We start from the raw sequence: 15316 nt of genomic DNA on the forward strand, positions 1-15316 counted from the left end.
TCAGTAAACTTTGTTTTCTGCTCAAGTCTGCTAAAACTGAATCCAAGCTGAAACCTGCACACCAACTAACCTACAATGCTGCCGTGTTCATGTGCTGGGGATGCAAATTTGAAATCATTTCCTTAACAGATAACTGCTGGCCTTATCAACAAAAAACTGAATAATTGCTTGCATGAAACGCAGCCTGAAGACATCATGATGTGACTGGTTCAGCAGTGTTTGCACCTCTGGCTTTGAGTGACTCTGAATTAAACTTCTGCTTCAGGAAAACATGAAAGCTCTAACCAGCAGTCATTAATCGTCACAGGAGACTTTTTCATGGTTGCACTTTACTGGCTAAACTCCCACAATGCTCTCTGCTTGCCAACACAGAACTGATGGAAGTCCAACTGACCTATAAGAAGCTCCACCTGGAGGCGTACAACACATGTCCTGACATGCGATCATCTGGCTTATCAGTTAGTATATTTATAATGAGCTAAATTATAAACAGTAATTAATTGAAAAATGATTAATCGCTATTATGCACGGAACAGTAGATGCAAAGCTACTGAGTATCTGTGGAACTAAATCCTCCCAGTGGAGAAGAAAGTAGTAATTTAGCAAAAACTACATGTTCATCCGTGTCCGCGAGGGAGAATACTCAAGGCTTAATCCTTGTGTCATCTTGTGGGTCAAAACTGACTCGTTTGAAAGTTGAAAATGTGGAAAAAAGAATATATTTTCACAGTAAAACTTTTGATGCCCACATTTTCAACATCTTTGAACATTTTCTGGTGGAAAAAAAGAAATGTTAAAAATGTTTCTTTAAGAACATTCACATAAAATCAACCAAAATCCAGCGAATTTCATTGAATTTTGGTTGATTTTTATGTGAATGTTCTCAAAGAAAATATCAGAAGTTTTACTGATATATATATGTAATCACTTTAGATATTTTTAGGGTTTTTTTGGTGAAGATTTTTACTCATTTTTTGAAAATATTTACAAGAATGTTTTGCCAATTTTGGGCGATTTTTTTAAAATAAAACTTTTAAGGGAATTTTTTTTAAGGAATTATTGGAATTTTCTTCCTGAAGTTTTTGCAAATTTTCAGAAATTTTGGGATTTTTTTTGCTGAATTTTTTATTTTTTTTTCAGACAAGGAACAATATTTTTTGGTGCCCGTAAATGAGGACAACAGAAGGGTTAAAACTACTCATAATGAATAGTTGTAATATTGGAATAAATTTGTATGTTTGAACCAAAAATCGAATCCGAAGAAAAATAACGACATGAAAAGTCCAACCCTGCAAGTTGACAGCATTGGTTCCTTTCGTTTTTACGAATAAATCCATGTTCTGGAGACTGTCTATTAAGATATTTCCGTCACGGTATGTCTTCTAGTGTACATATTTTTAAAAACCACCATATGAACATGTAAATGAGGTAAGTAACTTGATTTTCAGCACAAAATTTCCAAGCGAGAATGGTACATAAAGTCAAATAAACTCAGTTTAAGAGCTCTGTTTCTACCTTGGAAGCACCTTGAGATGTTAATTCAAGTTAAAAAATAATGCTGATGTCTGTTTTCTATCCAAAGCTCCATCTATCGGTATTCTCAAACCTTTTCATTCATAATTTTTGGTGCTTCAAGACACAGTAAATGAGCTGTAACTTGCAACATACTTCTTTGAACAGGTTTATTGTTGATTTTGGAGTTTCATTGATGTTGTCAGTGTGAATCATTTCCTCATTATTGGCTAAAAAGTTACCCAATGTTTCACTAGGCCTGCCGTGGATTGTTGGTGTTGCAATAGATAAAGTTTTCTTGATTTCTATTTTTTTCACGCCCCAAACATTGTGTTTAAAGTGAGGGTTAGACATCAAATGCTGCTGATTAACACCAACAGAACTGCAGGTTTGTGAACCATGTAAGTAGATGTGTGTTTAATTAAGTGACAGATGTAAACCACTAATTTTCCCAAACAGAGAGTTAATGTTGGGTTTACATCTACTTATGAGATGTCTGTCAGTGTTTAGACATTCTGCACACAAAGAAACTGACTGAAGATCCGTCAGAGGCTTCAAATGCACAAAAGGATCAAAACTTGTTTGGTTAAAAATGTTTCATAATGCCACGAGCTAAAGGAAAAAAGAGGAAAAAAAAGCCTGTCCGTCGCGTCCACTTTGTGTTCTGTAAATGTCATCATGAAAGCTCTTCCACTGCTCAGATTTACTGCCCCACCGAGCTTCCCGGACCACTTCCCCATTCTTGTAACGCAACATGACCATCATACTGATGAACTCCGAGATCGATAGCGTACGATGCATCAACCGAGCTGCGTGTTTGGGTTTGTGCTCGTACGCAGAGCGACTTCATTTCCATGCAGGACGGATGCTTTCAGCCGCAAATCGTATTGGAGTAAAGTGCCCTTCAGGGTCCATTAGGGAGCCGGTCAGTTTTGGTTTAGAGGTCTCTACCGGCGACCCGCGACCTAATCCAGAAACAGACAGCTTTACTGCATCTCCAGAGGAGGTAGAGGGGAGATGAGGATTAAATAGTGGTAACCCAATTAAGACAAGGCTGCCGGGGTAAAAAAAACAGGGATTTATGGGAAATAGAGGGATGAGGTCAGGGCAGAGTGAGTGTTGTCCTGTTGTGAGGTGCTACGAGGAGGAGTTTTTCTCTTTCACAATCATGTATCGATTAAAAAAGTTCAAAACGGTACCTTCACATGCACTCATAAAATTCAAATCAGACGAACATAACTTGCTTATTTCAAATGACCTGCGACTGTACACTAAAGATGGAACAAGCTGGGTAGTCCATATATGAGACATTTCCTCAGATCTCAATTAACTCCTTCACAATAGGAGAATTCCAGTATGAAAGGCAGTGCTTACAAAAACACTTGCATGTTACTGTTAATCTACTTCTGAAGACTTCTTCGCTGCCACTAACTTCCCATTTTACCAATCAGTGCTGCAGCCACCATAAATCTGTTGGCTATTTCAAAAATCAGTCCATCGTTTTGTCTATAAAACACCATAAAACCATGAAAAAAAACTATCACTATCTCTAAATGACTTTTCAGATAGTTTGGTTTGTCAAACAAACAACCAGAAACTCAAAGAAACTGTGAAAATGTACATTCAAACGTGAAAAATATGAAACACTTTCACTGTAACGACCTATTTGAATTGATTTGTCTCAGTCTATTAGTGCAACAGACCATCTGAGTTACTTTAAGCAAAACAGTTGCATTCAAATTCACTCAAACTTGACATTTTGACAAAGCAGCAGTCCTCGTTTACCAAAATCCATAACCCCAAATCAACAAATTGTCGCGTTTGACAAGCTGCAACCAGCGAACACGAGACATTTCTGCTGAAAACTTGATTTTCTGCTGATCAACTTTCAACCATTGACTGTACATAAAGATGGAGGAACCCTTTGTGACGTCACCTTGGGGTTTCGCTTTGGTGACTCCAGCGGGGTCCGACTCCTCCCGACTCCAAGAAAATCCAAAACCGAGCAAAAAGGTGGAGCCGAGGCAGAACATGGACACCATCCAACCATCGATTAAAGCAACCGCATCCTTATTTACACAGAATTTTCAGCCTTAATGCAACTAAAACTGGTCAGTTACATAAAAATGAACCCCTGGGAAATTAGTAATAGAGACTAAAGCCACCTTTGTACCAGGCTGAAAACATGATTATTTCTGATGTAAAGTTTTGACATGAGTCTCTGGTGAGTTTTTCTTTTAGGAAGCTTCAGGAGGCTTAAGGTTACGGCTTAGTTCAACGACTGAGTGTTTGACTTGGGAAGATAAGGGCACATCAGGTTACACCAAGGTGATGGTGCTGCCTTTGCAATCAGGTCAACGCCCAAAATAACTCAGTCAACAATGACTTCAACTGCTCCACTGATAACCCAGAGCCCAAAATATCTGGTATTTGCAGAAAAAAAGCATGAAACTGTCAAAAAGAGTTAATTAATCTTCTGTCTGTGGATACATTTGGGTTTTTTTTTCCAACTCTAATCAGCATTACTCGGGTAGATTCAACTCTGTCTTCACATTATCTGATTATAAACTAAAGTTAAACAACCAGTTAATTAACCAGTTCCTCAACTATAACTGCTTCCTTCTCATTTAAATTATCACTAGTTGAAAACCTTTGGATTTTTGGTCTCTAGATCACAAGAAACAAGCCATCGCAACATAAAAGCTTGAACTCTGAGGAGCTATGAAGCGCATTTTTTCACAATTTTAACTACAAATGTGGATGTTTTCTGCAGACTGGTGAATAAATGAAACTTAACTGCAGCCCTAAAATACAAGGAATCCACGCACGACTTCATATCTTTATATCTCCTTGAGAAAAAGAAGCCACAACTTTGCAAGAAATATCCACAATCTGGTTCTCATAAAGACAAGAGAAGGAAATACAGACACTAGAAGTGTCCTGTGCGCAAAAACCAGCCTCTTGTGATTTTACTGTGTGGTTTAACTGATGAAAACCATCTCAGAAGCGGTCGGTCTCCTGGCTGGACTCCTCTAAAACTGACTGCTGTGGTCCTTCAGATGTCCACGTTAAACCTTTAATAACTCCTCCAGACCTCCACAACACGCTCTGTTAATTAGCAGCATCAATTACGCAGTAATTAATTACACCTTCACGCATTTAGGGAACATTTTTTGATCGAAAATATGTGAAAATTGACAGTTAAATAAGGAAAAGATGTCAAATTCGTGGCACATATGAGCGCTCACAGGCAGAAACACGCTTTGGAAAGCATCCGAGAAAAGCCGCATGTTCTTCTCATTCAAACTCGAATAAACCGCCACTCAAGTTTTTCTGTATATAGAAAAAAAAAGGCACAAAAGGATGTTTTAAATGTGGTTTAACTCACCGCTCCAGTTGAGCAGGCACACATGGACGAAGATGGGTAGAAAAGCTCCGTGCAGGACAGACATGTTCTCCGTACGCAGTCCAAAACAAACTGAGCCGAGCGCTGCGTCGACGAGAAGTTAGAAGGAGGAGGAGGAGGATGAAGAGGAGGGGGAGGCTGCATTAAAGCTCAGTCTGCTCCTGGGTCCTCCCATTGTGTGCGGGAGGCAGCTTATCGGTGTTTTTTGCTGCAACAAATTCACACAGAGCACATTTCTTCTCGCTAGAAAGTCCTCAAGGTCGGACCTTATCTCACCTCCGCACCTTTGAGCCTCAGCCAGCCTGTTGTTCCCAGAATTCAGCTCAACCAGGACACTTTATTTGCTCCAATGTGGCTTCAAGGCTTTAAGTCCATGTATACAAGAGTCTGAAATGTCATTTTCCATCCTCGGCTGTGCTTAAAGACATTTTGGGAAATGCTAATGTTTCACAGATGAGGCTGATAGCGCATATCTACTGCAAGCAGCCAGTTAGCTTAGCATAAAGTCTGGAAACCACACACTGGAATAAATAAAGAGGCTATCAAGAACTAAAATGGTTCCTAACAGTGATGCTGAGAAAACTGAGAAAACATTTAGTTCCACAGAAAACCGCCAATTAAAAGTTTATAGTGCAAAAAAGTTCTAGTGACATTCTCAAAGGGCAACATCCCCAGAACTTTACTGGCAAAATCTTCAGTCATTGTTCATCTGTCACATTACAGGAACATTTTATAAAATAAAACGGCTTCCGAGGCCTCGAGAACCCTTGGAAACCATTTTTGAATGTTGGCTCTTCTTCTATTATCATGGATCAGACTCTGAAGTTAAAACGTTCTGTCTTAGTTCCCCTTGAACCTCGTAGGAACTTTATTTAAAAAGCTAAATATCCTTAAAAAGTTCTCCAAACGTTAGATTAAAAATGCTTTTCATTGTTATTTTTGGAACTTCTAGGTAATGTGGTAATATTCACCGCTTACTGGGTTGAAGGTTTGAAATGTCATTTTCCATCCTCAACTGTGCTTAAAGACATTTTGGGAAATGCTGATGTTTCACAGATGAGGCTGATAGCACATGTCTACAGCAAGCAGCCAGTTAGCTTAGCATAAAGTCTGGTGACCACATTCTGTCTTAGTTCCCCTTGAACCTCGTAGCAACTTTATTTAAAATGTTAAATATCCTCAAAAAGCTTTTCAAATGTTAGATTAAATATGCTTTTTATTGTTATTTTCGGAACTTGTTGGTAATGTCATGGGAGTATTCACTGCTTTCTGGTTTGAAGGCTGTAAGTATGTTTATACAAGAGTCTGAAATGTCATTTTCCATTTTCAGTCGCACATCAAGACATTTTGGAAAGTGCTGATGTTTCACAGATAATGGTTAATAGCACATATCTACAGCCAGCAGCCAGTTAGCTTAGCACAAAGTCTGGAAGCCACACACTGGGATAAATAAAGAAGCTAACAGGAGCTAAAATGGTTCCTAACAGTGATGCTACTGAGAAAACACTTAAGTTTCACACGAAACCTCCCATCTAGATTATAGTTAATTTCAAAAACATTCAGAGAAAGTTCTGCAAACTTCCAGTAATGTTTTTAAAGGAAAGTTTTGTTTTAGTTCCCAAAGTGTTCCTAAAACATTTTTCAAATGCTGGGTTGAGAACGTCCTTCCTTTGCTATCATGGAACGTTTTACAGAAGAACGATCTTGACTGCGTCATTCCCAAAACATCCTCAGAACACTACAGGCAAAATGTTCCACCATTGGTAATGGGTCACATTACAGGAACGTTTTATAAAATAAAAAATTTAAAAACATTTGATGCCTTGAGAACATCTTGAAAAACATTTTTTGAATGTTGGTTCTTCTGTTGTCAGAACAGTATAATCTGACAGCATTCTCCAAACATTCTCTAAATGTTAAAACGTTCTATGTTCATTCACTTTAAACCTCATAATACCAACCAGCCTGTCCTCAAACAAAAAACGACCACATAGGTCATCTGTACACGTCTGTATTACGACCGAGTGTTACGTTTTGATGTTAAGCGACATCTAGCGGGTGAGTAAATATCGACACTCCGGTGTCGCAGGTGAAACGTCACCATGAACAAACTTTTATCTAACACTATCCCTATCTCTATCCCTAACCCTAACCATAACCCTAAACCCGTGTTGCAAAAGTGAGGAAAAAGTCGTTTTGCGAGGGAAAAGCCGTTTCGGGAATTAAATCCTGTAATGCGTTCCTTTTCCCCGAAGGGGCGCTAACGTAAATACGCTCTCATGTGTCGTATTCCGGTGCACGTTACATACGACCTATGTGGTCGTATGAGTTGGAGGACTTGTTGATACCAACATTATTTGAAATCAAAAACATCCTTAAAATGTTCTTTGCATTAAGTTCGGAAACTGCACACTCAGACAAATACAGGTGCTAACTGGTCCAAATAAATGGTTCTTCACGGTAGAACCATCTTCAGTTCCCCAGAGAGTCTCAAACGAAAAATTTTTGTCGCTAAAAACTTCTGTAAAGTTCTAGTAACGTTCTCAATGACAACATCACATACATCCTGAGAACATTACACCGTTGTTAAAGTGTCACATTACAGGAACGTTTTATAAAAAACATTCTGTCATTTTTTTACTGCAAGAAAATCTTGAAAATATTTTCTGAATGTTGGTTCTTCTTTTATCCTGAAACATAACCTGACAACGTTCTCCAAGCATCCTCTGAATGTTAAAATATTCCATCTTAGTTCACTTTTCATCTCATAGAAACATTACTTGAAATGCTAAATATCCTTTAAATGTTCTTAGCATAAAACGCACAAATAAAGGTGCTAACTGGAGCTAAAAATGGTTCTTATCAATAAGGTCACAGTAGAGCTATTTCAAGTTCCCCAGAGAACCTCAACAGTGTTCTAGTCATTTCAGCTGCAAATTTTATTTTAGTATCTAAAATGTTCTTTAAACATGATCCAAATGTTGTATTGAGAATGTCCTTCTTTATTAGCATGTAACATTGTGGGAACATTTTACAGAAAAACATTCTCAACAGCAACATCCTCAAAACATTACTGGCAAAATGTTCTACTGTTGTTAATGTGTCACATTACAGGAATGTTGCATAAAAAACATACCGTCTTTAGAGGTCACGAGAAAGTCTTGACAGCATTTTCTGAATGTTGGTTCATTTTTTATTCCGAAACATAATCTGACAACGTCCTTCAAGCATCCTCTGAATGTTAAAATGTTCATCTTAGTTCAACTTTAACAGTAACATTATTTAAAATTATAAATATCATTGAAATGTGATGTGACAAATATCCTTAAAACATTCTTTGACCATAAGACTAAAATGTTTTTTGCAAACTGGCCAGTAACCGGAAGACAACACACAGAAAAATAGAAAGCGCTAACAGGAGCTAAAAGCTCAGCAAGAGGTTCTTTGCAGTCTATTTCTGCAAACAGGTCTTTGAAGATCCCCTAAAGAACCATCAAAACTGGGGTGAGGATTGTTCAGATGAGGCATCTGGCAGATCGCGAGAGTTAGGCGTTGCAGTGAGAGTCTTTTTAATCAATCTTTCATCTCTCACTCAGTCATACAAGTTCCCATGAACCATGAACCAATTCTGAAGAACAATGATACAGAAAGTTCTACCCTGCAGGTTGACAGATCGGAAACGTCTAAATCTCTATTAATAGTGTATTCCACTTTCAAGGTACAAATGATCAACTGACTGATTATTTTCCTTTTGATTTGTCTTCCAGCATGTGAAGAACCAAACTATGGGCATGTTAACATGGTGAAAAGCTTGATTTTCACTGGAGGGCATCTTTAAAAGTAACTTGCTGCATTTCAAAAGACCTACAGTAAAAGATAAAAATGGATTTACTTGGTACAGTGCTTAGGATTGCAATAGAGAGACTATAGCACAGAGTCCATGTAAGATATATACATTTCCTCTGATTTAAGTTGATCACTCCTTCACACTACAAAAAAGTCCACATAAAAAAAGGTAGTGCTCATGTAAACACATGCATATTACCATTAATCTCCTTCTGAAGACCTCAGTGGCTTCATTATTTTCTCATCTTTTACCAAACAGGGATACAGCTAAGAATTATCTGCATAACCAAGTAATCTGTTGATTATTTCTACAATTAATCAATATTTATGTCTGCAAAATACCATAAAAAATGAAAAAAACATCACAAACTCCAAGTGACTCTTCAGATAGCTTGGTTTGTTGAACCAACAAATTGTGAAAATTTGGATTCAAATATTGGAAAAAACTCAATATTTCCACTATAATGACTTATTTGAATTGAAATGTCTCAGTCGCCATGTAATGAGAGTCTTGTCAGTCAATCCTCCACCTCTCACTCAGTCACACAAGTTTCCATGAAATGATTCTGAAGATGAGACAGAAAGTTCCACCCGACAGGTTGACAGATTGGAAACCTTGGCTGACTGAATCTCTGTCAATAGTATACTACACCTTTACGGTAAAAATGATCAAATGAATGATTACTTTCCTTTTGATTTGTCTTCCAGCATTTGAAAAAGCAAACTATGGACATGTTAATAAGGTAAAAAGCTTGATTTTAACTGGAAAGAATCTTTAAAGTCGTGATAACTTTAGTTTACAACAGGTATTGTGACAAGGATCAACCCTTTAGGAGCCCATATAACCATGTTTCCCAGGTGTTGAGGTTCAAGGTGTCCCATCATAGAGTTTGAGTGTCAAGAAATGTTAATGACATGCTGTGAACTACCGTCCTGGTGTTGTTTTCACCTCTGTGGGCAAAAGTGTTGACGCTTAGCTGTGACTGCAGAGACAGCAGCTTAGTGTTTGTTTGCTTGTTGCTGATTGAGTGAGACAGCAGGTAGTTGAAGACTTCTACTCACTGCTAACACCACTTTTCACAACAATATCCACATGGAGAGGACGTGTTTTTAAAAAATACAGATACCTGCTGAGTTTCTGATCAATCAGACCAGTGTATGGTTGTCAGGTAGCTGTGGAAGGAGGAAACGCTGCCCTGTAAGATCCGCTGGTCTTGATCTTCATGAACCTACTGTAACTTTAGAGCTTTTGTTTTGGACTTCAGGTCTGCAGACATGTTTAAAAACCATCTCAAGACTCCATAGACTCACCAAAGTCTGGGTACCTCGTTGTTTTACAGTCATGCTAGCCTTTTTAACCCTTTCTCAAGCCGCTTTACTGATGTTTTCATGACCTAATTTAGCTTTCTTTGCTTGGAATTGAGCAATTTCCTCATTTGTCTTCGGTTAAACTGTGTCTTTCTATGAATTATTCATTGTCACCTTGTTTAGAAAGTGATAAAGATTACTTTGTTGGGATTGTGTGTCGATTTTGTCTTTGGAAGCACTTGTCTGCTCTATGAAGGAGCAATTAATTTTACTATTCAGTCACCACAAAATGATTCCTCACAGCCATATAATCCAAGATCTACTCACGTCAAAAGTTCTAAATGATCAACTCCCTAACAATGACCATAGCAACCATTTTTCATCACCGAGCACACCTTAGCAACCGTCTGAATACTAGTTTTTCTCATCTTTTTTTTCCGCCAACACGTTTACTCCAAGAAACAGGTGGTCCAATTAATATTCTTACCATTGAGAAGCAGCACAGATGATAATAAAAGTCTATCTTTCAGACTGGGGGTAGAAAAAACAGCCGGTTTGGATGCTCAGAGCGTCTTACAATGAAGCAGGTTCCCCGTGCTTTAATCACTTACTGGGGGTCACCTCGGCCAACAGCTGCAGCAGAAACGCTTCCTGGAGTCAACCATCCAGCTGTCCGACTTCCATCATACGTGAGCTGTGGACACAACACGCACATTAGACACGGAGTTGAAAATCTTATAGCTGCAGAACACTGACAGCCAGATATAGGTTTACCGGAAAGAACCTCCAGACATAAAGTAGAGGAATAAAGCATTGTGTGCACCGTGACCCTTCTAGACATAAATCACCAGCAGGCTGCACATCCAGAAGCAAAAATAGTTCTGATTCACCTGCAGAAAGCTTGAATTTTTTCATATTTGTCACATGTAAATGTTTCAGATCATTCAAGTCATTTTAGGGTGGTCCGACCAGTTGCTAGGTTCAGGGTGGCAATTACTTTTCCAGAAGGGTGATACAGATTTTCAATGAATCTGCAATAATTTATGGGTTATCTCTGTATAACATCCAGTATATATAAATATTAGTTTCATGATCTTGAACATTTAATTGTGGGAAATAAGCAAAAATACAAGATTTTGGTGGGTGGTCGGTTGGTTAGTCGGTTGGTTGGATAGTTGGTTGATTGGTTGGTCATTCGGTTAGTTGGTCAGTTGGTCGGTTGGTTAGGTGTTCAGTTGGTTTGCCAGTTGGTCGATCGAATATTTGGTTCATTGGCTGGATAGTTCATTAGTCAGATGGTCAGTCGTTCAGTCGGTCTGATGGCTGGTTGGTTGATCAGTTGGTATAGAGGTTACAGATTACTGGATTCAGGTTTTCAATAAATCTGCAATAATTTGTGGGTTATCTCTGTATAACATTCAGGAAATATAAACATTAGTTTGATGATCTGGAACATTTTAGTGTGGCAAATATGCAAAAATACAAGATTTCTGTTGGGGGGCAAATACTTTTTCACCGCACTCTATTCATGCTCCCCAAAGGACTAATGAATCTGAGTTTAGCTATCCTCCAACAACCTCAATCTTCTGCCAGTAATTTGATTAATGACCAAATACCTGCAAAACGAACAAAATTCAGGGCCGTCAGTCAACCAAGGCAATGAATTTGTGAAACTTATTTGTAGGAAAATTGTTATTTCTGACCCTTTTGATAAACAAAACTAGCTTATATGCTTGAGAAAATTAAACTCCAATTGACACAACTGGTTTTATATATATATATATATATATATATATGTGTGTGTGTGTGTGTGTGTGTGTGTGTGTGTGTATATATATATATATATACACACACACACACACACATATATATATGTATATATATATGTATATATATATATATATATCGGGCTTTGCAAAAGTTCTGTTACACTCGGTTTCATGATCTTTACAGACGTTTACATGTTGGAGTGAAAAATTCCGGTGAAGTTGTATCAAGATGGAAGTCCACAGAGTCGTGGAGAGGCTCAAGAATGGTGAAGCCCTGAAAGATCTTCACCATTCTTGAGTCTCTCCACTGGAGAACAAATTTGTATCAATGACACCTGCCTATAAGGTAGAACTTTCAGTTGGAATTTTTCACTCTGACATGTAAACGTCTCTAAGGATCACGAAATTGAGTGTAACAGAACTTTTGCAAAGCCCGATATATATGTATATGTATATGTATATGTATATATGTATATATATAGTATTTTTGTTTTTTGTTCTCAGTTCTTATCATTTTGGTGTTGGAGATTTTTGTTTTGACCAAAAATTCCTCTATGCAGGAAAAAATAATATAATGTTTATCTGATTTATGGTTTTAAAGGTTCCTTCCACCCAAAATACTACATTTTCAGAGTATTTGGCCTGTGATTTGTAGTGTTAAAGGTTTACTCCACCCTTTATACTACATTTCCCCAGTACCTATGATTTTAAAGATTTATTCCAACAGAAGTACCCAGTACTGAATAGTTTTAAAGGTATGCAGTAATTCCTCTATGAAGAAAAATAAAATAATATAATGCTTCTCTGATTTATGATTTTAAAGGTTCGTTCCACCCAAAACACTACATTAAATAATGTCATTTGCAGTGCCACTGTATGGGCATTAAATCTTACTTTTTCATAGTACATTGCATAGATGTATTAATTTTCCTGTGTCAAACTGGAACACAACAACCTATTCCATAATATTTAGCAGTTATTTTCATCCTATAGTGTGTAGTTACAGCCACATCTCATTTAGCTGTGACTTTTCTTTGGAGCAAGCCATTTGCCTGATGAAAGTCTACCCTGAAACATCACAAATAAACATCTTTGTGCATGTTGCAACTTTCTGTTTGAAATGCACTGGCCTCAAAAGTGAAGTATTATCTAGTCCGACATGTGCACATGTGACTTTCTGAGAATTTTAACCTCCTAATCGAAGGATTTGAGGCCTGATGAGAAGAAATCAGACAATATTTCAAAAGAAAAGGCTAATTATTCACTAATAAGACCTGTATTTGTGGTGTATTTACCCCTTAAATTGAATAACTATTTTTTTGATGGGCAATCATCTGGACTGATTCATGGGGACAGAATGACCTCCATTTCCTGATTTTAATCTACAGGGCAACACCTTCTTCCTATAAATCAGGACTCAATCACTCTCGGTCGACTCAAAATGAACCTAATTTGAGCTTCATGCTGAAAAGGCGACGGCAGCAGCTGCACTAAAGTCTATCTTTCTCCTCATATCAGGGAACGTTTGGTTTGGATATAAGCCAAGTTCAGTGGAGGAACCGTCTATCTTCCCCCTTTGCTCAGGAGCTGATTCCCACCAGGCCTCTGTTTCTTCTTTTTTTTCTTCTTTTTCCTCCTCCAGTCAGCCCACACATTTTCTCCTTCGTTAAAACCAGAAGCAGCTCTTTCCACCTCGGCCTGAAGCTGCCCCAGTTCCCCCTGTCACCGAAGAATAGAAGCTCAGAGCTCCGCTGAGCTTTAAAACCTCTCAGGATTGTTGGTGAAAATTTAAACACACTTTCTGTCTAACTGATTCCTTTTATCACATCTATGAGTCTCCAGATCCACAATAGCAGCTTCTGAACTGCTCTGGAAGTAAAATGGATTTCTTATTTTGCATTATTTATATAAAATCTGACAGACAGAAAATTTGGGGAAAGGGAGCCGTGAAGAATCCTGAAAACATCTGCCAGGCTATCAGGCCACCCGAGTTCACCACTTTAAAGGACTAAATCTGCTGTCGTGCTTCGGAGTGACACATGTTTGCATTTACAAACCACTTGTTCAAAAATAAAACAGCTTCTGGTCCGACGCTGCTGAGTTTAGGTCTGCTTGGATGTAACCAAAAACAAACCGACAAGAAACAGGAATAGGATTAAGGAGATGTTTTGGTTTTTGGGTAAATTAAATGGTTCGTTTAAATGAGGGAAAGTTGTTTCTGTGGTTTTTTCATGAATTACGTGTTTAGATTTTGGAGACAATCGTGATTGCAGCTGAAGAAAAGGAAACAGTCAGAAAACATTTTGTTACTCTGTCCATCAACCCCAACATCCTCCAACATCCTCCAACATCCTCCCTAATCAAAGATCACGGTTCTGTATCAATGTTACACTGCACCATGCACTGTCTACTGGTGATAATAATAATGATAATAATAATAATAATAATTATTATTATTATTATTATTATTATTATTATTGTTGTTATTTAATATGATTAATTATAATTAATAATACTATTATAATCATTTTTTATTATTATTAATTAATTATATGATTATATTATATTATGTACATAATATAATATAATATAATATATTATGATTATGATTATTGTTGTTTTTCTTATTATATAACAATAATGATAATTGTTGTTAGTATTATTATTACTGTTGTTATTATTATTACTTACATAGCACATTTCAAGACACTCAGACGCTTTACAAAGTAGGTAGGAACAGAAACAAAAATAAATAAATAAAATTCAATAAACTAAATTGAACATGGTGGAAAAAGAAGCATAATTAAGGTTGAGATGGACAAGTGGCGAACAAACAATGCCAGTGTGAAGTCATTTAAATTAGAATATGATAAAACAGATTCATTTCATGTGATTTTTTCTTAAGTTTTTTTATATCAGTAAAAAAGACAAAAATAATTTTAATTCACATGTCTAATGTGAAATTATTCTAAGAAACCAGATGATTTCATTTCACTTTTAAAAAACTTTTTATTTAAACTATGAAGCTTAAAATCAAGGTTAATCCGATAGTAGCTTCTAAAAAAATAGACGCAAATAGTAATAACTAAATTAAACAGAAATGTAGGGACAAGTTGTGCATATGTAACTTTAGGTAGGCTGTTGAATGAGAGACCAAGCTCTCTCATGTGTATTATCATCATATAATGGAGAGAATATAATGTTTAGACATGTATTAAGCATTAAAGAACACAAAAATGCCCCAAAAAAATTCACACATAAGGTGAGAATACAGCTAGAAAATGTATTTTAATCATGAAAAATTACTGTATTTTCATAAAATAATACCTTTCCAAGTTTTTACTGTATTTATTTTGAACTGCAAAGCTGCTGAAAAATTACTTTGTTTTGTTTTTTCAAAAAACCTTTACCGTTTATCCTTTGTCATACCAACATATTTTACTCAGATGAGCGGTGTTGTTACACGTCTGCCAAG

At 37.0% G+C, this 15316-nt stretch overlaps 1 protein-coding gene across 2 annotated transcripts in view; it reads right to left on the reverse strand.

Moving 5' to 3' along the window:
* The window catches only part of mcama (melanoma cell adhesion molecule a), a 118993-nt gene extending 113952 nt beyond the window's left edge, over positions 1 to 5041 (reverse strand). For both annotated transcript variants that reach the window (XM_051937384.1, XM_051937383.1), the window contains exon 1: positions 4901 to 5041. In XM_051937384.1, coding sequence (XP_051793344.1) covers positions 4901 to 4964 — 64 coding nt within the window. In that variant the 5' untranslated portion in view covers positions 4965 to 5041. The remainder of the gene's footprint in view (positions 1 to 4900) is intronic.
* Positions 5042 to 15316: the final 10275 nt, after the last annotated feature.

This window comes from Acanthochromis polyacanthus, chromosome 17 (genome assembly GCF_021347895.1).
Source record: "Acanthochromis polyacanthus isolate Apoly-LR-REF ecotype Palm Island chromosome 17, KAUST_Apoly_ChrSc, whole genome shotgun sequence".
Taxonomy (NCBI): domain Eukaryota; kingdom Metazoa; phylum Chordata; class Actinopteri; family Pomacentridae; genus Acanthochromis; species Acanthochromis polyacanthus.